The following is a 19,799-nucleotide window of genomic DNA, read 5'->3' as shown; positions in this document are numbered from 1 at the left end:
AAGAAATATAAATGATACAGAAATGAGTCCAAATAGAATGAGTATTATTATGTGGAGATATATATCTATATATAATGTAGACTACAGAAAACCTATAATTAGTTTTGTATACATGAATAATTGGATGTGAATACTCCCACACAAGTAGTTGAGTTGTATTTAGCTATTTTTTTTTTCAATAGAAAAAAAAATCAATTTTCAAGTATATGCTATATAGTACAGGCTTTAATTTCTTGTTAAATCTCTCTATAGATAATTTTCAATCCATACTGTATAATTAATCATGAGTTTGTTAGAATTATAGAAATTATTTTCTAGCTTTTAAGTTAGGTTTAAATAATTATGTATTTATAGTTTATCTGTTTCATTATCATGTGAAAGAGGAATTGTAAAGGTAATTTAAAAAAATATTTTATTGAATTTTTACAGAGAGGAAGAGAGAAGGATAGAGAGCTAGAAACATCGATGAGAGAGAAACATTGATCAACTGCCTCCTGCACACCCCCTTTTGGGGATGTGCCCGCAACGAAGGTACATGCCCTTGATCGGAATCGAACCTGGGACTTTTCAGTCCGCAGGCTGATGCTCTATCCACTGAGCCAATCCAGTTAGGGCTGTAAAGGTACTTTTTGATGGACCTCCAACTAAGAAAATCTATTTGATGTTTGAGCCTCACATTTGATGAATGGATGAGATGGTTGTTCACATAATTTGTGCCGAAGTTGGAAGGTTTTGGGGACACGCCAGGTGGGATGCCAGGTGATGGTAGAGAACAGGATGGGGAGCCACTGGAAGATGGTATCTTGAACTAAGACTGAGGGGCAGGATGCACACAAGCAAAGGAAAGCAGTATTGAGAACCTTAGCCAGGAGAATTAGGAGTAGCATGGAATATGGTGTGAGGAATGGTTTGACAGGAGTCACCTGGTAGTAAGGTGAAGAGGGGGAAATGTGTATTGTAACAGTGGGAGGTGGGGAGTATGTGGTGGCCTAAAGGAGGCTTTCTGGCCCAGACATTTGGAAATGTTTCTGAGGTTATGCTGCCTTAATAAATGAAACAAAGGGGCCCCAGAAATCTCAGTAGCTAAGAAAAACCAGTTGGTTATTTTCCCACAGTACATTTTGGTTGATCAGCTTTGGACCTCCCTCAGGGACACATGCTGAAGGGACAGCCCTCATCTGGAACATGCCTTCTTCCTGGTGGAAGGAGAATAGAAATGATGGAGCTGTGATGGCCCATAAAGTTTTGACTGTGAATTGGCAAAGTTCCTTTACAGTCTCATTTCTTTGGCTACAACTTTCACAGAGTAGGTCACTGCAAGTCACATGCCAACAGGCAGGGTACAAAAATTACAGCCAACCATATATTCCTTTTCAGTTGAGACTTTCATGTGATAAGGGTATCGTCTTATAGAATTAGAGCCAATTCACCTCGTTTCATTGATTCTAGGACACATTTTATCCCATAGTTTAATGTCTGAAATCATGATGCATCTTTCAATAGATTGGGTCCTGTTAATGCTGCAAGCCAGGCAGCTGTTATGATGTCACTGCCTAGGCATGGAAGAACTTGGCTGTTAGTACTAGTGGTACAATTGGATATTTGCAACTATTGACATTTCAGGACCATTTGCAAAATGAATATGAATCCTGATTTTCATCTGAAAACTTTTTGTGGACATCCTTTATATCAGCATCCATTATAAAATGGGTGTCAGCAGTGTGGGGAAAAAGTCTTGGAGGCAATAGTGGAGCATTTAGTTTTCTTTAAAGAATACTGCATTACCATGTGCTCCTGGTAGCAGAGGGGATGATATTGTGTGGGAAAACTTCGATTGAAAACTCTGAGTTGAAAAGTGATTCAAAAGAATGTTCTCTGAATGTGAAGGCATTTTAGAAATACTTTCATAACTTATTGTGCTTACACAGTAGTGTTAGATAAAAATATCTATTTTAAAGAACTGAATCAATAAGTATATAAGTTAATGATAAGAAACCATTGTACCATAATTTTATTTCCCCTCTCTCTCTTTGAGACTAGTAATAGGCTGATGATGCATTTTACTCTCAATGACTTCTTAAATTTTATGAAATATGGCAACTTGCTTCTTGCACACTTAAAAAATGCTCAATATTTATTGTGTAAATGAAGCCAAGGTTTCCTTCTTAGAAGGCCTTCTTACAGTACATACCATGAGATTAACTTTGAAACAACTTTCTCCATTCTAGTTTCAAATAAGATTTATAAAAAATGGTTGAGTGATTCCAATGTTCTTGAACTGAATTTTCATTTCACTGTTTGGTACTATGCAGTGAAATTAACCTTTTTCTCAAAAAGGTAAACTTTTGGTAAGGAGATGAGCTTTGTTTTATTTTGTAATTATTTAACCATATACTGGAGTAGATGGCTAAACACTTCCCTCCTCCCCTTTTTTTGAAACAAAGTAACAGTTTCTAATAGTACCTTAGACAGATTGAGAGGTTAGCTGGTGTCAGAAAAAAAAATTGTATGGAATATATAAGAACCCATCTACTAGTAAAAGAGTATTTTTGCCATTTTGACACCTTTTCTTCACTTTGTGACCCTCTCAGTTTTGAAGTTACATGTGTTTTGAATTTAAATTATATACATATGCAAAAAAATTAAAGTTATTAATATTTATTCTCAGTGATTTTACACATCTAAAAATTGATGTAACAGCAAATCAAGTACATACTTCCTTCATATTGCATTCAGAAAAGTACTAAAGAGTCATTATGGTAGAATTTGCAAGGATGAATCGAATGCTTTAAAGAACTTGAATCTCTTGTTGGCAAGAGACTGGGCATTAACGGTATTGGTATCCCCACTCTGGATTTGTGTGGTGCTGTGATTTAGATGTTAAGAGCATAAGTTTTGGAATCCATCTTGATCTGATTTTAAATCCTAGTGCTGCTCCTTTGTCAACGCCTACAAGGTACTTTACCCTTTCTAAGCCTCAGCTTTTTTCAGGTGGTTGGTTGTGAGTACATAACCCACTGTAGAAGTTCAATACTTGTTAGCTGATTGTAGTCATCATTATCACCACCATAATTCTCATCTTCATGTCAGTGTTGTGAAAGAACTTTGATTTTGGTGTTAAATATACCCAGCAGGATTCCAGTTCTGCCTCTGATATTTATTAGGTATGCAATATCACATTGTTTACTCCTTGGCTCCTCATAGGATGTCAGGCTGAATTTAGGATTTTTACTCCTCTACAGTTTTCCCATTTTTGAGTTGTTTGTACTAGAAATCTGGGAGTCATTCTCTCCCTTTGTCTTGGTCTTTTTTCTTTCTCACTCACTTGCCTACCTTTTATGTCCAATTCTACCTCTTCTCTCAAGTCTGCTCACTTCACTTCCATTGCCACCAACTGTCAAAATCGTCACCACTTCTCTCTCACACTACTGCTGGGCCACCTAACTACACGTGGTATTCAGCTTTGGCTAATTTCAGTCCCTCATCCACAGAATAGCCTGAGTAATATTTGGAAAACATATCTGATTCTCTTCCTTCCTCCCTCTCCTCCTTGTTCAAAATTTCTCAGTGAATTCCTTTACATCTGAATAAATACCAAAATCCTTAATATATCACCTGTATAACTTGGTGCCAGCCTCCTTCCTTCTCTGGCTTCATTTCCCTTGTGCTCAGTGATTAACACATGGCCTTCTTTTATTTCTTCTTTTGACCCAAATTCCTTCTTGTCTCAAGTCTGCCTGTAATCAGGGTTGCTCCCTCTGCCCACACCACTAGCCTTTGCCATACTTTTGTCTATACTATTACTTTGCCTCCTTGAAATGTGGGCTCATATGATAATTCTTTCAGGAAGCTTTTTTAATCTCTCAGATTAAGTTGCAGCTCTCTGTTATGTGCTGTTATATAAATGCTTTCTCTTTGTAATGTTTAAATTCCCATTTAATACCTTCCTTCCATGAGTGCATGCCTTTTGAGTCCATGTTCTGTTCACTGCTCAGTTATTGCAGAGGTTAGCACAGTACTCCTGGACTCATGAGTACTTGGTAAGTATTTGTTGAAAATGTGTATTCTTGTTGAAATGGAAGAACACTACTTGCCTCATAGAATTGATGTAAGAATTAAATTAGGACATAAATGGTATCTTATTGTATATTATGTGATACATAGTGAGTTGTAGTATTTGTTCCTTTCTTCTTTTCCCCTATGTATTAATCATTAAGAAAGGCCTACCAGTAATTTTCAAACTATAGGTTGTGAAGCACTATTGGATAATGGAATCAGTTTAGTAATTCTTGAAATGAATTTTAAAAATGAAATGGAATAGAATAAGAGTTATCAGAAAAAATTACATATAGCAAGAAAAGTATTGTTCCTGAAACATTTGGTCTGTGGGTGTGTGTATGTATCAGGTGGATAACATATTTCTTAATGTGGATAATGGGCAAAAGAGGTTTGAAAGCCACTATTGTATCTGTAGCTCAGTCTAGTGTAGCCTCTGGGCAACACTGTGTTAAGTTAGGGCAGATAAATGAGGATATACCCAGCTCTGCAAGCAGTGTAATCCCACAAAGCCTTTCTGACTTGTTACAGCCTTCAAGGTCCTAGAATCCCCCTTCGGTATCAGTGGCATCACCCAAACTTCTGGCATCACTAAATCCCCCACTTATATAGAGCCTATATCTATTTTTAACCTGTATGTTTTTTAAAGGAATTTTTTATTTCTGTATGTTGTAAATGATGGCTGTTTCCACTTCATTGAAAAGATATCTCCAATATTGTTAGTATTTATTATGGTGACATCTGTCATATAAACTATATCATGATGATGTTAACGTTATATCATGTCTGTCATAATGACATTCTCTAACAGCTCAAATTACTGCTCTTATTAAATTTTATTGCCCTGGTGACTTTATAGGCTAATATTATTAGTTTGATAAAATCAACTGCTATAAAGATAAATAAAAACCCAGTTTATATGTTGGGTCATAGACCCAGACAAAAGGAAACCAAAGCTTTTAAGGATTAAGATGATAATAGTTATTATTGTGGTAGCTTAGTAAGTGATTCCATTTTAAAATGGTTTTTATATAGATTTGATAAACATTTATATAACTGAACTATGATTTTCTTCTTTAAGGCTAGTGGTCAGTTCCAAACCTTTGATGCTGTTGGCGTTCTCTGCATTAATCATTGTTTTATATTCTTGTCTCTAAGGATGCATAAATTATGATAATAGAAGCAAGGGGTGGGCTGGAGCTTGTGGTTGCTGCTGTGTTATTGTGTCCACTGGGATGGCATTTTGTGTGCTTGTCCTCTGCAGATTGTTGAGCTAAGGAACTAGATCCTGTCCCCTGCAAAGCTAGAGACAACAATGAATTTTAAAAGGCATGAGAACGCAATCCTGTTAAGTGGTCTATTTGGAACTCTTACAGACTTGATGGGACAGAATTATTATGGGGATATTATGAAATCTCACACGAGCATAGTTTATCTCCTTCCTTACAGTTAATCTGTTTTTGTAGGCATTAGTGGCAAATGCTCAAGTAATTGAAATTGTTACCTCTCATCTTCCATAAGGAAAGAATGTGCTTAAGTCGGAGTTGTTTTCATATTACTGATTTCTGCCAGCCATTGCAGAATAGTGCTCTAGATGCTGTCCTTTTCTTAGACAGGAGCTAAGTAATGGTTTCTTCTTTAGTCTTTACATTCTTTTTCATTTTAAAAGTGTGACATTTATTCTTGAATATTTGGAAAGAAAAATTTTAAAATGCATCATAAAAATTTCCCAATACTCAGAGATAATTCCTGTTATTTTATTATGTATATTTTTCAGTCTGTTGACTGTTTATACATGAGAGAATAATGTGTATATTTTTTATGAATTTGAGATGAAATGAATATTTTTAAGGAAAATACACATTACTAAGTAAGTGGAGAAGAGGGAGAAAATGTACCTGGAACAATATTCACGAGGAATTTGATAAAGTTGTCTAAACACTGTTTCTAAAAAGTTGCCAGTTCCAGATGGTTTGGCTAGTCAGTATGCACATCTTTTCAGAGAATGCCTGTGCTATTTAAACTGTTCTGAAATATGTTTCTCAGTGATATGCTTCTTCACTTTACTAAGTTGTAACCCAAATACAAAAATGATGACAAAAAAAAGTACAGGCCAATCTTAAGAGTTATTACTTAGGGAAGGTAATAATCTCTGGTCTTGAAGGCCAATGATTGGCTCTAAATCTTGTCCTTGCCACTTATTTTGAGACCTCATTAATATAGGCTCTAAATCTCAACTATGTCATCTCTGAAATGATGCAGGTAACAACTGGAGTTGTTCATAGAGAGACTGGGTATTTCTGGAAGAGGATAGTAATCTTTCTATGGAATCCATAAAGTTCTGCCAGCAGTGACCTGCTCCTTCTAGACTTGAGGGACCATCGCAAGTGAAAGACCAGAGAGCCATCTATAGCCTCCACAGGCTATGTTTTGCCCCCAAGAGTGGGTAGGAATAGAGTTAGCAGGAGTACTGCTATCTGTGTTTAGAAAACCGCTATTTTCTTCTTTCATGCAATAGTCTTAACTTTTTCTCTGGATTGTGTTGAGGATTTGGATTTTAAAGTAGTATGTGAAAGAAAGTTCTTTGAAGACTGCACAGTGTTTTGTGAACTCAAGGTAACATGATGTTTTGGCTCTATTCAAGAGACTAATGAAATGAATCACTTAGTGGCCCTCAATGATAGTTTTACAGGGCTAGGTGATTATATTCTTCCAAATTATTTTCTAACATTTGTTAGATTTTTATTACAGATACTTGATCCAGATTTTTGACACTAAATATTCTCAATTTAAGAAAAGGTTGTATTAAATAAATTTGCAAAATACTTATTTGTCTTTATAAATCTCCTTAAAAATAGCTTCATCCATAGCATTTAATGTCTTTGACTAGCCCAGGACTTCTGTAGATTAGCTAGGCTTTTTCAACCTTTTTTTGAAAGCCATTTTCAACCCTTGTTTGTTTATTTTTTTGTTTGTTTTGTGGGGAGAGCTTGTTCAAGTACTCTACAAACTTGAAGTTAAGTTTGGGGAATTAATTTAACCTATAAGATTCATGTATAACTTAATAATTATAGTGCCTACCTAGTAGGATTGTTGTGAAGTTTAAAAAAGAAAATGTTTTAAGTCACTTTGGGGCCCATTGCCAAATAGGTCCTCAATCATTGTTTCCTTTTCTCTTTATCCTCTGAACATATTGCTGTGAGTTTTCCTATTCTTTTTGAGTTACTATTATAGTTTTGTGTTTTTGTACAGATTGCTAGATTGTCCTGAGAGACTAAATTATAGATATGTGTAGCCTCCTCATTTTGTTAGATATGCTATAATAAAGAAGAATAAGGTATTTTGAAAAATAGGATAGGTCATAGCAATATGTACTTTTAGGAATTCTCTTAGAAAGCATGCATTTATTAAAATTAAAAAAAGTCCCCCTTTTTGTCTGCGTAGTGGGAAAGGGGTAGTTATTAGAAGTTCTTCCTGATCTGCAGCATAATGATTGTTTGCGATAAATGACTTTCTGATCTTTCTGAATTCGATTTGTTTAGTATGTTGCAGTTGTTTGTAGTCATGTGAATTTATTGAAGCAGTTATGTGATCAAATATGTATTTGGGGGGGGTGTCAGGCTTTACACATTTGCTGATTATCTAGTTAGGAATACTGCTTATGCTGGTCAATGATTCCTGCTGATTTAAAAACAGAAGGTGCATCTGTAGATAGTGCTTAGATTGTATAAAATTGGTTGCATTAGCATCTGACACTGCAGGAGAGCAAATTATATCTTGAACGAATAATTTTAAAGAATACAGCTGTTTGTGATATCTTTGTTGTGAAGGTATTATTTTATTTTCATCATCTTAGTTTCAATAAGATTTAATTGTCTACCTAGCCACATCAGTTCTTTTCTAGTGGGATTTAGTCTTTATAGGTTGAATTGTTCTTAGTTTTATATCTTTACTTTAAGGAATTTTCATTTACTTTTTTTCCAGGTACAGTTGGGATCATTGCTAACCTCACAAAAACATCATTCAATTAATAATATCTAACTGATCAGTTTTAAAAATAGTGTATTAGTATTAATATTATAATAATAATGTATCTTTAGTTCATGTTTAAGTATTTTTCTAGCATCACTTGAACACAAGAAACTAGTGTGTATTGTTCTATTAATAAAGAAGTGATTGTTCTCTGACTTGTTTCAATTGTGTGAATCAGAGAGCAATGTTTTTTTAGCATGACACTTTGGGAACTGCTACTTGGTTAGGATACTTTTGTTCCAAGGTCTCTTTGAGTCCGTTCCTATTAAAAGTGAAATGTGACAATCTGTAGAACAATGAGAATATTTGAACAATACAATATTTGTATTATTATTGTATAGCTTTGAGGAAAACTTCATACTGTGTCTAATTGAATTTATTATGCTTGATGAATTCTTTAAACTGAAGAGTACCTTTTTTGTTTACTTGACCATTGAGTTTACGTTTCTAAGTATATGTAAAAGATACAATAAAGTATGTACATATGCTGAAATATACAATCTGAAAGATAATAATACAGTAGTTACAGTGTAGCATTGTCAAAGAAATACCGCTAAAATTACATTTTTAGTAAGTTAGGTTCTAATTATAGATGGTAGCAGAGGAAGGAGTAAAAAGTATCAAATTAACATTTGCTTTCATTAACAGTTCCTGTGAATTTTTATAAAAGAATTGATCACAGTGATTTTTTTTTTTTGGGCAAATTATCAATGTCTGTATTACATATTTCCTTAAGAATGCCTTAAAGTGTCATGTTCAGAAACATATTATTAACTTAAAATAGTGTTCTTTCCCTTTTTCAAGAGAACAAATAATTTAGCTGCTTGATACTAGTTACATTATGTAAATTATTTTGGTAAGTGTAACATTATGTAAAAAATCTCCAAAGTAGTTATATGAAAATTTATATCAGTGAAATAATTTTTGTTAGGTTATGCAAGAATATTACTATGAATGAAGTTTAGTGATGATTGCAGCAGCCTCAAATAAGAATTTATTTTCTCTTAATATTGTAACTATTGAGAGAAACATTTGCCTACGTGACTCTTTTTTAAATCTAAGCTTTGGAAAAGAGAGGGAAGCTGTGAGATTGAATTTTGAGGGCTTGGTAAAAATTTGGATTGTGTCCCTGTGGAACTCTCTTAAAACTTGGTATTTCATAAGTATAAAGGAAAGCTGGTAAAAATGTCTGACCACTCTGCTTTTGCCTAATATTTTCACTTGCTACACAGTCCAGTACCTGTTAGGATTTGTTGTACATTTGTTGGATAAAGGTGTATAAAGTCTTTTTTCTTTGGGTCTAAGGAAATTTGACCCAATATATTCTGGCATGTTCTTCCAAATATCACCAGCTATGCCATGTCATATTAAATGGGTATTAAGAAACATTAAAAACTTTTCCCAAACATTTTTTAGAAGAGGGTGGCTTTGCCTGCTGCTCTTAGGAGTCCGGAGTAAAATGGCTGTCACCAGAAACAATTGGCTATCCACTTGAAAAGTTTCCTTGATTTTCAGTGATGTACTCATTTCACATGATTATTAACTATTTTGATATCTTCTTTTGTGACACTTTACCTGTTTAAAAACTTTTTTTTTTTTTTTTTTACCTGTTTTTCTATTTCTTTCTTTCTTTCAAATATGTATTCTGGATCCTAAACCACACAAACTTTTTCCTCTACTCTGATAATTTTCTTTTTCATAGTTTGGAGATTTGTTCATTTTATTTGAAGTAGATTGGCTACCTAGGTAACTCCAGACTGTAGGGGAGCAGATACAATTCTCTTATCTCATTTGATTAGGTAATGAGTGTCCTTAATTCCCCTGCTCATACTTCCTCTCAAAACTGCCCTAATTTCTGGGCAATTTCAGAAGAGATTTATTGAATCTTACTAGAGAGAGACCACAAGTCATGTCTCTTGATGCCCTCTTAGTGCCTAACACACCAGTAATAATGAGTGTGTAAAAAATCCTGCAATGAATGACCCACTTTGAAAGGGGGTAGTTTGACAGCCTCATACTGTTGGACCTTCTTGGAAAGGGCCAATGGTGAGCATGTGAAGGCCAGGACAGGTTACGAGCCTAGCATGAGGTAGTAAGCTTACTATCTGGCCTAACTAGTATAACAGTACACATGGAAAAGATCAGGCATTTCACTAGGAAAGAAAGGGGAGCAAGAAATAGAGCAGGGCTGATGGGAAGAGTTGGGATTTTAAGTATTGCTCAAAAATATAGCTTAGGTAAGAACTCCAATTCTATGTAAGTAGTGGGTCACAATCAGGGAGGAACTGAATAATTGGTTACTTCTGAAGCTGTTGTTTTTATATGCCTTCTACATATGCACTCCACAATTTGTGTTTACTGCACTCTGTGAATTCACCTGTCTGTATCACACCCCGACATTATAGCTGGGAGTAACCAACATTGACAAAGTCCTATTCCTATTCTCATGGCAGAGTTGCTTGTTTATTCAAAGATATCTATGTGAGGGACTGTGAGTCTGAGAGAAACAATAAGACTGCCTTTGCTGCTACACCTTGATCTTAGGGTTCCCTGAGCACTTTGCTTTAGGCACCTTAAAGTTTGTATTCCCTTTCGGTTTCTCTCTCTCATCCCACCCTCTCCTCCCCCCACACCACCCTCTTTCTTTTTAGACTTGTTTACCAGCCTCTCAACCACTCTTCACCAACTCTGTCACCCCAGAACATCCCACATTTCTTGTGTGCCCCGCTTCTGCAGCCCTGGTTCCTGGGTCTGCTCTTAGCATGGATGCAGAGTCTAGAGGTTGGGTAAACCTTGACAAATTCCACCCAGGAGAGCATTGCCTTGTAATAAGAAAGCACACACATCATGGTGTTTATAAAACTATTGAAGAAATGTAAATTGAAGAGGAGAGATTGCATAGAATTACTTCAACCCAAGAATCCTTCAGTTTTCTCCTACAAGGTTTTATCTGAAATGGAGTCTGGGCCTTCATAGAATGCAGATATTATAGTAATGGCGAGAGGGAGGCAGCCCCTCCAGACGATGAAGTGAAACTACTGAAGCAAAGTCATGGAGCCAGGCAGAGAGAATGAAAGGAGTCTTTAAAATTCTCATTACTATGTCAAGTGTGTAGGTCTAGCTGAGGACAATTATTGAGTTAATTGCTCTGAAATGGGAAATATTTATTTCAGTGTTCAGACTCCCTAAATCCTTAATTTAAAAGGCATAAATAGAATGGTATTTAAGTAGCCTCTGCTGCTTAAATTTAAAATTTTACTTCATTAAATGGACTTTAGAATTGTTTTCTATCTTTGAGAGTCTTGTTAACTCTGTAGGGTGGTGGGCTGCAGAGAAAACCAGAAAGAAGTGCTTTCCTCAAGAACATTTTTCTTTAAAAGGTAATTAAAGACATAGATATTTATCAAAGTAATGAGTTGTCTAAGGATTTTAGATCACAGAATGAGAGAATTTTAGAGTCAAGAAAACTAATTTTGTCAACACTTTCAGTTTCTATTTGAGAGAATTCAGGTTCAGAGATTTATTTACAATCACATAGTTTTAGAATCTAGGTCTGCCCACTCCCAGTCCAGCACTTTAATGTTCATGCCAAAACTTTTTCATGTTAAAATGGCTGTTGCGGTTGTCTAAAAACTTACTAAGAAATGATTATGTGCTATGAGTCAAATATTATTGTAAATCAGGGGTGGGGAATGCCCGGCCTGTGAAATAATTTGGCCTGGCTCTGCCAAGACATTAGAGGTGAGTTAATTAAATGTTTGACCAAATATATAGCAGGCTAATTTTTAAGTTGATAATTTTGTATGGCCTGCTTATAAATATCCAAATGGCCCTGTTCTAGATGTAGAGGGTATAAAGATAAATAAAAGTGGTTCCACTGACAAGAAATTAAGGTTAGGTAGAGAATGTCAGCAAGTAAATGGATTGTAGCCCAGTGTGATAAGTCCACGATAGAGGTATGCACAGATGTGAATAATTCAATGTCCAGTTGAAGATAAGAGAAACCACTCTATCAGAAAAAGGATTGCATGCGGAGGTTTCTGTCTTAGAGAGCATTGGAAAGACAGGAGGCATAGGCTTTAGGCTGACTCTCCAGAAAAGACTTTCAGAGTAGCACTAAAGAAGCACACCAAAAGGATACCTCTGCCATTTTAGGAAGCTGGGTGAGTCTGGAAGCTGACTGTCCAAATGCCAGGCCCAGGGTAGTCCTGTCTTTGCTATCTGGGCTCAGGAAGTCTCCGCCACGCTTGCTGCCTCCAGAACCATCATGGCATTTCTTCTAGTTGTGCATCAGGGAAATAGGTTCCTCATGTTACCTCCTGGCTCCCTTCTTGCCTGGGCTCTGATTTCAAGTCTTATTAGGTGGATCTGATCAGCAGAATCTAAATCAAATCTAATATCATAGTTGCAGGTACTTATGGGAAAGTTTTAGCTTTCCAGCCTTTGTCATACTAGAAGGCCCACAGAAGGAGATTGTAATGGTGTCATTATAACTTAATAGTAGTAGAAACAATAGTGACAGTAGCATAGTATATTAGTCACACTCTCACACACATGTAATTATACACACTCATAAAATTTAATAGTAACATAATGCTCATAATAGAGTTAGCCAGTCTATAGAGTGTTTAGGATCAATAAGAGATGCACCTAATCTACTGGTGGTAAAGAGAAGAAGTTAGAGAATTTTCACTGAGAAGTAGTATACGTGAGCTATTTTGAGTTATTTCTTCTTAATGCATTGGTTAGCATTTCTCATTTTAATGGTGGCAAATCAGGTCAGTTGAGTTTATTAATGTTCCCCTATCAATTCTTGAATTGATGCTTGAAACAAACATAAGAACAATTACTTATATTTCCTATTATTTCCTGGTGATAGATTCTGAGGAGTGAAATTACTAAATTAAGGAGTATGGACATTCTTAGTGCTTTGGAAACTTATTGCCAAATTATTTCCTCCTCAAACCCCTCTTCCAGAATTTATGTGTGAAGCTCTGTTCCAGGTTCTGGGGATATAGCAGTGAGCAAGAGAGGCAAAAAGCCATGCCATCATAGAGCATTCATTACTAGTAGAGAAAAACAGATAATACGAAAGTATGTATTATGTTGAATGGTAAAATGTGCTAAGGAGCAAAGATAACACAGGAAAAGAGAATAAGAAATGGTGGGATAGGGAAATTATAACCCTATAATAAAAGAGTGATATGCAAATTAACCATCACCCCGCTACACCAACAAGCCATGCCCACCAGCCACACCCATAAGCCAATCAGAGTTAGTATGCAAATAAAACCCAAACAAGGTGGCTAAGGCCTTAGAGTGCAGGAAGGAGGCTTGGGTTTCCCAGGCAATAGGAGAAGCCAAGCTTTCTGCCTGCTCTTGCTGGCCTAGGCCTCCACTGAAGGCTACAAAGTTTCAATTATAGAAGGAAAACAAATCCAAACAGAAATGGTGGCAGTCACGGAGCTGGAGAGAGCAGGCTAGGGTTATGCCCGGCAATGGAGGAAGCAAAGCTTTTTGCACACTGGCCTCTGCTTAAGGCTACAAAGTTTCAATTATAGAAGGTAAATAAATTCTAGATACCAGGGCCTCTGCTTGGGTTGCCAGGTATCTGGAATTTATTAGGAGTTCCCTTGGGGCATGGGGTGGCCAGCCTGCAAACCACTACAGGCTCCTCACCCAGGCCGCCCCATGCCCCAAGAGAACCCCCTCCCTGATCCTGGACACACTTCAGGGCAAACCAGCTGGCCCCCACCCGTGCACCAGACCTCTATCCTATCTAATAAAAGAGTAATATGCAAATTGACCATCACTTCAACACTCAATATGGCGGCCCCCATGTGGTCAAAAATCCTGCCCCTATGTGGACACAAGATGGCCGCCACAAGATAGCCAACAGAGGAGAGCAGTTGGGAGGCACCAGGCCTGCAAGGAAGGGCAGTTGTGGGCAATCAAGCAAGCAGGGGAGGGCAGTTGGGGGCGATCAAGCCTTCAGGGGAGGGCAGTTAGGGGTGACCAGGCCAGCAGAGGAGGGAAGTGGAGGTAAACAGGCTGACAGGGGAGCAGTTAGACATCAATCAGGCTGGCATGGGAGTGGTTAGGGGGTGATCAGGCTGGCAAGCAGAAGCGATTAGGGGCAATCAGGAAGGCAGGCAGGCAAGAAGTTGGGAGCCAGCAGTCCTGGATTGTGGGAGGGATGTCCGACTGCCCGTGGGATCGGGCCTACACGGGCAGTCGAACATCCCTTGAGGGGGTCCCAGATTGGAGAGGTTGCAGGCTGGGCTGAGGGACACCCCCCTTCCCCCACCCCCATGCATGAATTTTGTGCACCGGGCCTCTAGTTTTAAATAAGATGATTGAGGAAGACCACACTAGGGAAGTAATTTTATTTTATTTATTATTTTTAAAAAAATATATTTTATTGATTTTTTACAGAGAGGAAGGGAGGGAGATAGCTAGAAACGTCGATGAGAGAAACATCCACCAGCTGCCTCTTGCACACCCCCTACTGTGGATGTGCCCACAACCAATGTACATGCCCTTGACCGGAATTGAACCTGGGACCTTTCAGTCAGCAGACCGACGCTCTACCACTGAGCCAAACCGGCTTCGGCGGGAAGTAATTTTAAACGACTTAGACTAGAGTGGTAGTGGTGGAGATGGAGAGAAATGGTCAGAATTTGAATATATTTTGAAGATTTAGTTGACAGGGTTGGCAGACAGATTAGATCTGAAATGTGAGAGAAAGAGCAGGAGTTCAGTTTTGGATATGTTAAATTTGAGATGTCTGTTAGAAATCCAAATGGAGATGTTGAGTAGATGGTTAGATAAATTAGTCTGGAGATGGGAGAGGCATAAGCTGGAGAAATAAATTTAAAGTTGCTAGTGCATATTTATATTTGAAGTGACAAGAATGAAAGAGACCAGCAAAGGAGGACACCGAGAAAGACAAGTGAAGAAGTCCAAGGACTGAACTCTGGGGGCCTTCAGTAGAAACAGGTCAGTCAGCAAGGAGCCCAAGGAAAAGCCAGGAGGCAGGGAAGTGGGATGCTGAGTAAGTCACATGAAGAAAGTGGTTTGAGGAGGAGACGACAGTCAAGGTGTCAAGTGGTACTCATAGGTGAATTCAAATGAAGACTGGGGATTGATAATTGATATTAGCAGCGAGAAGGTCATTAGTGCCTCATTGGTGCATAAGTAGTTTCAGAAAAGTGGGCAAAACTTGTTTGGCACAGGTTCAAGAGAGAGTGGGCATGGAGGAATTGGTGACAGTGAGTAGAGACACACTTTTGAAGAATATAGCTTTAAAGAGAATGAAAGTTATGGGGTGGTAGTTGTGGGGGATGGGCTTGACCTTTTAAAATGTTTTAAAAATACCTGTATGTTTGCATGCTGATGGGAAAAGATCCAGGAGAGAGGTAAAATAAATGGGAGAACTGGTGGAACAATGTCTGAGTTGGTGAGGGGGTAGGCTCTAGTTCACAGGGTCCTTTGAAAGGGACACAAGCACTTCTTCATAATAACAGAATGAAAGCAGAATGTATGGGGTCAGAAAAAAATAAGAGCATAGAAATTGTGGTGGAGGCTTGTGTGAGTTCTCTTCTGATTGCCTGGTTTTCTCAGTGTTGGGGCATATAAGATAATTAATGGCAATTGAGAATGGAAAAGGTTTGAGGTTTGAGGGGAGAGGCGAAAGTATGAGATAGATAGTTACTGAGGGGAATGAGAGTGAATGAATTAAGGAAAATGTAGTATAGCTGCCATTTGCATTAATGCTTACTTACAGTGAATAATCCAAATTTAAAGCTAGATTAGTCAGCATAGCTGTGGGTTTTTCTCCAGTTCAGGCAGGTAGAGGGGTGAGAGTGGATAATTGGATTTAATAAGGAATTCAATTTTGCCAAGTGAGGGTGACAAACTAAGAGAGTCACAAAGAGACTAAGGGAGTATCTGAGATTAGGTAGGAGACAAGGTCCTTGGTGGGGAGGAGGCTAAGGAATCAAGAATTCAGGGATTTGGTAGGATCATCCATGTGAATAGTAAAATTGGTAGGGATGGTGGAAGTAGTCAAAGAGTGAGTGACAGTGCACCAGAATGCCCACGATTTAAGGAAGAGCAGTAACCCTGAGATCAGTAGATGACAACAGAGCAGAGGTGGGAGAGGAGTGAAGTCTGGTAACATGAGGTTAAAAATTTGAGTTTTGGAAAATAAGGGAGAATGGTCTGAAAGTGGCAGCAAGGAACAGAGGCCACTTACTCCACCTCCAGGCCTGTAGGAGGTGTGGAGAGGAAACACACACTACTTGAGAGGGCTCCAGAGGAAGCCAGCATTTGCTAGCAATAAGTGTGTAAGAATGTGCAGCAAACTTAAAGAGAAGAGGTTGAGACTAGATAGTTCTAGATTTATAATAAAAATATTTTGAAATATGTTAAAAGCTCTTTAAAAAATAAGACATAGAATTTCCATATGATCCAGCAATTCTACTTCTGGATATATACTCAAAAGAAGTGAAAACAGGGATTTGATCAAATATTTGTACACTCATGTTCATAACAACATTATTCACAATACGCAGGGGACAGAAGAAACTCAAGTGCCCATAGACTGCTTAATGGATAAAGAAAATGGAGTATATGCACACAATGGAATATCATTCAGCCTTAAAGGGAGGAAATTCTGACATATCCAACAACATGGATGAGCATTGAAGACTAATGCTAGTGAAATAAGTCAGTTACAAAAGGACAGAGATTGTGTGATTCCATTTATGAGGTACCTACAGCATTGAAATTCATAGAGACCTTAAATAGAGTGGTGGTTACCAGGGGCTGGGGGGTGGAGGGGACAATGGGGAGTTATTCAGTGGGTTCAGAGTTTTAGTTAGGGAACATGAAACAGTTCTGGAGATGGATGGTAGTTGTTGTTGAACAATAATGTGAATGTACTTAATGCTACTGAATCGTACACTTAAAAATAGTTAAAATGGCATATTTCATTTTACGTATATTTTTAAAACAACCTTCCTCTTCTCTCCTCCCCCCTCCTGCGTGTGAGACACACACACAAACACACACACACACACACACACACACACACACACACACACGTGTGCGCGGGCGTGGGGCCCAAGGATTTTAGGATTTAGGCATTGTTAAGACTAGGTGAGTGTAGTGGTACAGATAAGGACTAGGCAGCCATGGCTTGTTTCCAGGGGAAGAGAGGCAGAGTTTTGGTATAGGAAAGTCTTCTGGTTGACAGGTATAGTATGTTTCCCTTGCTGGGGTGTCAGCTTTATCAATATTGTGTGCACTAATTTGACTTTAGCATTGGTGTTCTCAGTGTGGTTTAGAGGTACTTGGAAACACATTTTCTTAAGTAGGAAAACATTTTCTCTTATGTTCTCATTTGTTCTGTTTAGCAAGTGATTATTTTCATAGATGATACAAGTGTATCCTTTACCCTTCCAAATTATTCTGTCTTTAATATGAATTCATCTTTTAAATATTGTATTTACTTAGTTGTATTGAGTGCTAGTACTTTGGAGTCATTTTGTTTATATTCTGAACTTGGCAATAAATAGAGAAATTGGAAAGCTCTCATTTATAGCCTGTTTCATGACAACATGTTTTAGTTATTTGTCCAGTTGTATTCTTATTGTTGAGTCACAATAATGACGAGAAGACAGATCAACAGGAGGATGTAAATAAATAAAGCCAAAAAGGAAAGCCAGTGTTGGATTCTTGGGAGCCTGATGGATCCAGGCTGAATCCCAGCACTGTTACTTAACTCTGAATTTGTTCTTAATGAGCCTCACTTTTATTATTTATAAAATAGGGGTACATCTACTTACCTGCAGAGTTGTTGTTATGATTAAATAAGATAATAAAATAAACTGCCCTTGGCAATGACTGGTATACCTAGGCATTCAGTAGGTGGTAGGTAGCTGGTAGTAGTGTAATTAGATATTACTGCAAAGATATTTAATGGGACTCTGTTTCTGAAACCCATAATGCAAACTTAAAAAGCACAGGAATTAGCAGAAAGGTCCTTCAATTTATACAAAGATTCACCTCAGGGTTTCTGTAAATCTGGGAGAGTCCCTAGTGCATTTGATGTTTACAGATCATTAGCAAACAGATGCCAGGAGGCAAAATAAACTGTAGCTTAAGGATTTTCGAACCACTGACGATGAAGAGAAAAATCAGTTTCTGATAAAGTTATAACATTTCTAAGTAATGGCAGATGATGGGAAAATTTTAATTGGGTTTATAAAAGTTTATTTCAGGAACACATGTATTCCCAACTTAAGGCACATCTATACATCTGTAGCCATCTAATTTATACTGCTTGCTTATTTCTCCATTGGGGTTAATAATATAACAACAACTAACATTTACTGTGTGCTTACTATATGCCAGTGTGTCTTTAGGAAGCCTGCAGCATTCAAAGGCTGGTTTTCTGTTGGATGTTTTAAAATTGGCCTTTTATCTATTTGGAGAGACTAGGTATTTAATGAGTTTATTTTATCCTTTTTTCCCCTATTATGCCAAAAATTTGTTGGTTACTTAGATAAGGTATTTTGTAGGAGACAAAGCTAAGTAGAACATGGGTCCTGACCTCACAGAATATTTACTCACTGTCCCCCACACTGTTCAGAAAGGATGTGTAGTATGTGTAGCAATAGATGAACCCTGGCCTAGTCCTGGACTCTACACCTGGCCCTGTAAGCTCTTCCCTGAGGCCTTTTCTGTCTTGGCCAGGATTAGGTTCCGTGCCCTCCACCAATTCCTAGCATAGCGCTTACCAAGCCTGCGGTATTGCTTGTTTAATTCTCTGTACTTTCGATTGGGGTTAGTCTGTAAATGTTTTTCGAGAAAAAGACTATGTCCTATTCATTAATTGGATGATTCACATCAGAAAACTTGTGCCATGAATAAATACTAATTTTTTTTTTTACTTTAGCCAAGTGATAACCTATTGCTTTCTTTAACTGATAAAATTGATTATGGTAGCCCCAATATTGCAGCTTTGTCATGAATATAAAATTAGAAAATTTATACAAAATACCCGTCTTAGTGCCTGGCACTTAGTGGGCACTCGATATTTTTTTGTTTTTGCTTTTGCGTAAATAAGTTATCTCTTTTCACCTAATTGACAGATGTGATATATCTATTTATGAAGACTATATGCAGAGATGTCATGTTTGTAGGACATAAAGGGCACAGCTGTCATTTAGGTTAGATCTGAAGTAGTTATTCATATTGGAGTAAAAACATGACAATGGTACTTATACAAAAAGATGGGGTAAGATGAATTCTAACTCATAAATTAAATGGAAGTCTGATATTATAACTATTAGGAAAAAAGTCAATATTCATCTGTCAATTTGATAGATTTTAGGAATTAGTTCCAAATGTGAAACTAATTTTAAAAACCCTAAATATTTAAATAACCATAAATGTTAATCCAAACTGTAATCAGATTTAATTTTCTGGATGAAAAGATGGGAATATGCTACAAACCAGTAAAGCTGAAAATTAGGATATTCAGTAGGGAAAAGGTAAGAATATCTGAACATATTTTTTTGATATTTATTTCCCTTCCAGCACACCCTCTCTTTCATTTTACAGCTTCCTTTGGAATTTGACTAATGCTTGAATTTTAGGTTTATGTAGCATAAGATTGGTTAAAGATCAGGTTTATTATATTC

General features: G+C 37.3%; 1 protein-coding gene across 18 annotated transcripts in view; it reads left to right on the top strand.

The window, feature by feature from the left end:
• Positions 1-19,799, top strand: part of DENND1A (DENN domain containing 1A) — a 439,633-nt gene that overhangs the window by 81,507 nt on the left and 338,327 nt on the right. For 2 of the 18 annotated variants that reach the window (XM_036411916.2, XM_036411904.2), the window contains exon 3: positions 6,604-6,672. The exons of 14 other annotated variants lie outside the window; for them this stretch is intronic. In XM_036411916.2, coding sequence (XP_036267809.1) covers positions 6,604-6,672 — 69 coding nt within the window. Of the gene's footprint in view, positions 1-6,603; positions 6,673-19,570; positions 19,650-19,799 lie in introns of those variants that run through there. 2 more of the 18 variants (XM_045572070.1, XM_045572069.1) reach the window with 2 other exon arrangements.

This window comes from Pipistrellus kuhlii, unplaced genomic scaffold (genome assembly GCF_014108245.1).
Source record: "Pipistrellus kuhlii isolate mPipKuh1 unplaced genomic scaffold, mPipKuh1.p scaffold_m20_p_43, whole genome shotgun sequence".
NCBI classification, from domain to species: domain Eukaryota; kingdom Metazoa; phylum Chordata; class Mammalia; order Chiroptera; family Vespertilionidae; genus Pipistrellus; species Pipistrellus kuhlii.
Note: the sequence above shows the minus strand (reverse complement) of the source record. Positions and strands in the feature narration are given on the sequence as shown.